The sequence below is a fragment of the Erigeron canadensis genome, chromosome 6 (genome assembly GCF_010389155.1).
Source record: "Erigeron canadensis isolate Cc75 chromosome 6, C_canadensis_v1, whole genome shotgun sequence".
NCBI lineage: Eukaryota > Viridiplantae > Streptophyta > Magnoliopsida > Asterales > Asteraceae > Erigeron > Erigeron canadensis.
In genome coordinates this window covers 39,650,933-39,657,538 of record NC_057766.1, presented here as the reverse complement: position 1 = coordinate 39,657,538, position 6,606 = coordinate 39,650,933, and the positions used below count along the sequence as shown (strand labels likewise).

The window sequence follows — 6,606 nt, the reverse complement described above, 5'->3', positions numbered from 1 at the left end:
CATGTATATATTCAACGTTTTAGCTACACAACAACTAAAATTTAACTCTAAACTATGACCCAACATTGCTTACTCGTCCCAAAAATAATTATATATTTTTAATTTTTAAATGTCTTAAAACTATTTTTTTTATATCCATTTTCATGTTTTACCAATTTAAAAATTCAAAATAGAGTTTGTTAAATATAGATGTGATATAAAAATATTTTGATTTTTTTAGTAAAAAGGTATACCCCGTGTGAATTATATAAATTACTCAAAAATGTTCAGGCACTTGCAGCCATATTGACTAGTATATACACATACACCATTGTGCAAAAAAAGAAAAAAAAAAAAAACAACTTTGGTACATGATTTGTCATGCCCGTATAACCTAGCCTATTGCAAACACAAACTAAGAGGTCATATGAATCTGCTTTTTGTTAACAATGGAATAAGGAAGATTCCAAATTTCAATAGCCTTCTCAACTTGGCTTGTTTTCTTAAATATAAGAATGAACAGCTTAAAACAAATGGTATTCCACACTTCCTCAGGCAGTTGAAAGCTTGTTTTCTTTTTCTTGTTAAAGTTTCTACCATTTTTTTTTCGCTATAATTAGTAGAAAAACGTTGCAATAACCAACTTAAAGATGATGATTCGAACAACTAATTTCCTTGGCAATAAACTAGCAACGGCGATAGTAGAATCCCAATTAAAAGATAAACCTTGTATACCAGTTTTTTGCATGATCAAAGTCTAGACATGAGTGGAGAAACTATACTCGAAAAATAAATGAGGATGAGAGTCAGACATCAGCTCACCAAAAGGAAAAAAAAACTACAAAAACTAGGGATTCATTTTGAGACTGATGATACAGATTCAATGACATAAAAGATTCTAAGTTTTGAGCTGATGTCTGACTCTCATTCCAATGATATAAAATTATACTATCAAATTTCTTTAATATATAATAACTTACTAAGATCAGCATCAAATCAATTTATTAACTATATATTGTTTCTAAAAACATTTTATAAATTTACATATTATGTAACATAATAAATATAATGTCTTTATATTAAGGTGACATATCTCGTTATCATGTCTTGTAAAAGTATAGATAGTAAATTTTTTTAAATATACGTTTTTATTACTGTAATAGTTATTCATCACACATGTAAAGTGATCATGTTTAAGGATTATTAATGTATCATATCATATACGAGTACCTAAATGAAATTTAGAAAAACAAACACAAAACAAGAAAAGAAAAAGAAAAAGTTTACAAACCTGCTTCACCAGGGATTGTCGTTGAAACTACGGTTAGCTCATCTCCCTTCCTTCCTTCCTATGTTACCTGCATTTTTACACACACTCTCTAAATATCTTGATTTCGTAACAGAATATCAGGCCTCCTCATTTTTTCTCTGTCTCCTTTGGTACGTTATTATTATAATAAAATAATAATGATAAGAATAAGTTTTACAATTAGGTTTTCTTGCTTTTAATACTTAATCATCGTTACCTGTTGTTTGTTACGCTTATTAATCGCCATCAATTTCTTGATTAGATAGTTAGGTCAATTATAACTGCTTACAACCCTAAATTTTTTTATTTTCATTTTGCAAGTTTGCTTCTTTTTTTTATTTTCTGAATCTTTATGTGACAATATATATGACCCGTATCTTTAATTTGTGATTAGTTTTATACAATTGATACAAACTGTCAGTATTTACTCATTAAGTTATATATTCATGCCAGAGTCTGAACTGTCAGAGATTTGATTTTTTATAAAAATGTAGGTGAAATGGAGAACCCTGCAGTGACCCACCTGCCCGAAGTCGATTCGTTACCTGACGGTTTTGTTGACAGCTCTGCAGAGCCGTTAGTATCGTCACCTGCTACACCGGAGCAAGAAGTCCAGGTTACTGATTATAAAGAAGAGAGATTAGTAGAAATTGATTCCAGGCCTGATTTAGTAGTGGATGACTTTCAATCGTGTGAAGGAGATGATGGAAGCAGTGACCAAGCAAGAACGTTCCCTGTTGAGCTCTCCGAATATGTTGGTGATTGTGATGCGCAGAAGTCGGGCGAAACTGATGCTGGATCGCCAAGTTTTGTTTCTGAAAAGGTGGAACAGGAAATGGCTCCTTTAAGTGATGGGAAGAAGAATGCCAGAGAAATGTGTCAAGTTTCAGAAAAAAGTAGTAATTTTTTTATCTCGAAAGAAATCGTAGTTTTTGTACCAAGTTCAGCTGTTAACACTAGCTATGTTTGTATTTTAGCTACGGACCAAGGAGTGGAAGCGCAAGCGGCCCATGTTCAAGGAACCATACCATCAGAGAGCGTTGGAGCAAGCAGAAAAGTATTTAGTAATAACTTTGTATATCTATACTGAATAATAAGTGGGTTGTCATTGGTGATGCCTATGTTTGGAAAGTTTCATTAGTATAATAGTAGTTTTGTCCGTTCAAAAAAAAATAATAGTATTGTTGTTGGCCAAATGAGCCATTAATTTGGACTATCAGGAGTCCTTAATATCGAAATCTCTAACTTTGTATTTTGTTTCAGGATACATCTGAAGCTAAGCGGAAAAGTGCCAAGCGTACATTCAAGTCAGAAAAGGAATTTTTGGAGTTCACTTTGAGTTATCAGAAAGTTCTTTCTGAAAGAGATGCAGGTATGTTGTTTTAATTGATGACATGTGATTGAATGGATCTATTGATGTTAGATATTCTATCTTGGTTCATGTTCATCTATGTATTGTATGTATCTTTTATTCTTTTTTCAACTAGTCATAAACTCATAGATCTTGCATGTTTCAACATAAGTGTGATAGTTCTTTCTATTTTCAGCTATCTCTATGCGTGATAAGCTTGAGTCATTGTGTAGAGAGCTACAACGTCAAAACAAGATGTTGATGGTATGCCTTCTTTTATACTTATGTATCTACATCATGTAACTTTTTAGTAGTTGCAACATGATGATTAGTGTAATATTGAATAATTAATATATGAATGTGTCAATTTATTAACTACCCTATATTGTAACATGCATTTTGGTCACTTATTTTCTTCATTTATACAAGTTCCTTAGTTATGACCAAACTACAAAGTCCATTTGTTGTTGATCTCCAGGAGCATATTGTTGATTATAATATTTACATGTTTATCGTTGTTTGGCAGGATGAGTGCAAAAGAGTATCAACAGAAAGTCAAAACTTAAGGCTTGAGCTATCGAACAAATTTCAGGAAGCTATAAAGGTATAAGTATACCTGTAACTAAATCTATGTGTAGGAAAGTAGCATGTAGAACATGACACAATTATGTTGCTTGTGGAAACCTCCTGTTCTTACATGATCTCTGTGTAAGCCCGCGTGTTTGGGACCATATATGTATGTCTTAGTCAACCTTCCATGAGCTTGGCTCATTGCTTGAGAAATTAGTTTATTCGTATTTAGTTGTACATCCATGCTCCAGCATTCTTGAAAACAAGCTATTTTTGTTGCTTATAAATGTCAAACCTGGTGTCTATGAAATAAAAAGATAGCATAATGTTATAATTGACATATAACTAACATGTTTTAAGTTATTTTTCATAACTAGTCTATAATATCCATCAGTTGTAACCTCTTGATTGACTTGTTTGGTTCTTTAATGACATCTTCGAAGAAAAAGGAGTATGCATATTTTTCCTATATTTTTGAAGAACATACTATTCCTATAGTAATACTTACAAGTCTTGTGGATTTCTGTGCCTATTAAGTATTTACCAGATAAGATACTTGCGTTCTTGCAAAAACTAGTTATTTCTTGTCGTGGTAGGATAATAGTATCTTTTTTTATCAAATGGTACGAGTTTAAACTACTTTTTCTTGCTGTATCACAGGACGTCACCAACAAGCTGGAGGAGCAAAGAGATGATAGCCTGACACAACTAAAGGAGAATGAAATGTGAATACTATACTATACTATATTCTATGCTAAATTTTGAGGCACCCATGATTAAAAAATTTCTTGCATAAAGGGCATGTGACTGAAGTCAAATGAAACGTAAAATTTTTTCCTTCTGGTATCAGCCAATTTCTGGTCTGCATATTAGCAACGTTATGATAGAACTCAATTCTAAATTGGAAATAGATAAATTATGTACGGAAACAAAGATGTTGTCTGCTTTTGAGTGGCTGCCATCTCTCCTGGTGACACTCAATGAGGCAATGGAGCCTATCAACAACAACTAATATCTGTAACCATACTTGTTAGTTGTCATCATATAATTTAACTTGCTTGGGATTAACGTACAAAATCCTCTTCAGGTTAAGAAACCAGTTGAAGCAAAAGGAAGATCAAATTGCTCTTAGTGAGCAACAGTATGCTCACCAGGTAACTACTTGTATTTTCGTTCTGATGCATTAAACCATGTTTGTAAACTTGTTTTTTGAAGCTATGCATTTAAGTTCCATAATATTGATGCAGTTAAAGCAGAAATCTCTAGAACTCCAAATTGCAGATTTGAAGATTCAGCAACACGAAGAAAACTTTGTCAGGGAACAATCCCAGATGAAGATGTATGCAGAGCAGGTGTCATCATTGCTGGCAACAGAAAAGAATTTGCGCTTACAATTAACGGCAGACAGTGAAAAGTTCCAGCAATTCCAGGTTAGACCCATGGAATAAGTTGCACTAGTTCATAAGATCAGTGCCGTCTTCAAAAATGTAAAAATATCCCGGGGTCTGGCTCGAATGTAGAAGACGGGCCCTTAAGCTATAATATCCTAATATTAGGATAATTATAAATGTTTTCGACATAAACATATATGACAAAATATTATAATATAGTTTATATTTCTTAAACAAATCGTTTGGCTCTCCACACATTTTTTGAATAACAACCCTCACCGATAGGTTTTAAAACTAAACACACCCGAAAGTAATTTCAAAGTCTTATATATAGACAAATATCTCACCATTTATTTAAACTTATACTTTATAAATAATGAAATTAAAAATTAACTATAAAGTTATAAAAATATAATTTTATGTATGTATATTATTGATTAGAAAAAGTAACTATGAGTATAAAATTAGCCTGCTACATATTCGTAATATACTAAATTATTCCATATTTTTTATTGTGCGTATATCACAAAAAATCTAAACTTGGCCAAGTAAAAATTGACTTTTGTTTTTTCCAGTGAATTCCATATCTTACTAAAGAAGATAAAATAGTAATTTATATGAAAGATATGGATTAGAAAGAACTTTAGATAACAGTATAGGGTTGTAACATGGAAAATGTAAAGTTTGCAAAATCAATGTATCAGACTATATATCAGATATAAGGAGTGAAATGGACTTCTACGTACAGAAAGTCTGCATAAATATATATACAATAGAAAATTTATGGGCCCTTAGAAAGGGGTGGGCCTGGCTCATTAGCACCCATTGAGCCACTTCAAAGCCGGCTCTGCATAAGATATTGGTGAATTCAAGGCTAATCTATGATCTGTCAAAGATGTTTACATAAATTGAAAGTCCATTATTATGTACATGAATGATACATTAATTGTTTGTCAGCTATATCATAGCTCTTAAACTTTTCCAGGACGCATTAGTGAAGAGCAATGAGGTTTTTGAAACATTTAAGCAAGAGATAGAAAAGGTAAAGTTGTATTTCTATCGACTGCTATTGTAAATATAGATTTGCTTCATGTTCTTTACAAGTACCTGTGTGTGTGAACCTAGATGTCAAAATCGATAAAAGAACTCAAAAAGGAAAATACTTTTCTGAAGGGCAAGACAGAGAAGTCAGACTTCACTCTCATACAACTTGTGGAGGAGGTGAGTGTTGTTATTACCTTTTGTTATGGAAGTCTGTGAAGTATATTTAAATGGACTAGCCGTAGAACTTTTACCAATTGTTTCACTTGCATGCCTAAAAAAAAAAAAATCACATACTTTAATTCCCATACCTATGCTGTCAGTTAGTGAAAACTTATAACGGATGCAACAGAAGTGAAGGTAAACAGAAAGGAATTAAATGTAAAAACATCAAAGAATGTCCGATTCTTGTTTTTATGTATATACAGCTCAACAAAACGTATGATCTTTTTGTGTATACATCTCCCTTTTAATTGTTTTGATTTTAGTAAGAAGCTTCTCATTTGCAAATGAAAATGACTTGATATCTATGTGAGCAGCGAGAACGCATGAAGAAGCAACTGGAGAAGACCAAAAATCAAAAAGAAAAGCTCGAGTCGTTATGTAGATCACTTCAAGCAGAGAGGAAGCAAAATCCAGCAGTGCAAAGCAATGTGGATTCTGTCGCTGCTTGAATATGACAACACTTAAAAGACTTAAAAATCAAATCTGAGGTTTCATTTTCTCGATCCAGTTTGTTATGTTTGAGCAAAGTTTTTTGGCTTGTAGTGAATGTTCATGTAATCAAACATGCGATCAAAACCTTCTAGATGATTGAGCCCGAGCATTTTGTATTAGTAATGAATCTTGAAATGTTGGTGTTATCTTCAAATAGCATATTCAAACTGTTCATGTGTGTTGGAAGTTCCAATCTGCTTATTTATCTGTTTGGATCAACTCCTGAGCATATTTTGGGTCTATTTTAT

The 6,606-nt window shown here is 32.3% G+C and overlaps 1 protein-coding gene across 2 annotated transcripts; it reads left to right on the top strand.

Annotated features, from left to right (window-relative positions):
• The first annotated feature begins 1,215 nt into the window (after positions 1–1,215).
• LOC122603229 (alpha-taxilin) lies at positions 1,216–6,504 on the top strand. 2 transcript variants are annotated; one of them, XM_043775884.1, is made up of 13 exons: positions 1,234–1,302; positions 1,383–1,419; positions 1,783–2,184; positions 2,266–2,345; positions 2,552–2,660; positions 2,836–2,903; positions 3,166–3,243; positions 3,870–3,934; positions 4,297–4,363; positions 4,457–4,639; positions 5,586–5,642; positions 5,726–5,821; positions 6,181–6,504. In XM_043775884.1, exons 3-13 carry the CDS (start codon positions 1,788–1,790, stop codon positions 6,313–6,315), a joined length of 1,335 nt encoding a protein of 444 aa, XP_043631819.1. In that variant the 5' UTR covers positions 1,234–1,302; positions 1,383–1,419; positions 1,783–1,787; the 3' UTR covers positions 6,316–6,504. The 2 variants fall into 2 exon arrangements, with proteins under 2 accessions (XP_043631818.1, XP_043631819.1); XM_043775883.1 differs by lacking the exon at positions 1,383–1,419 and having other exon boundaries at positions 1,216–1,302.
• Positions 6,505–6,606: the final 102 nt, after the last annotated feature.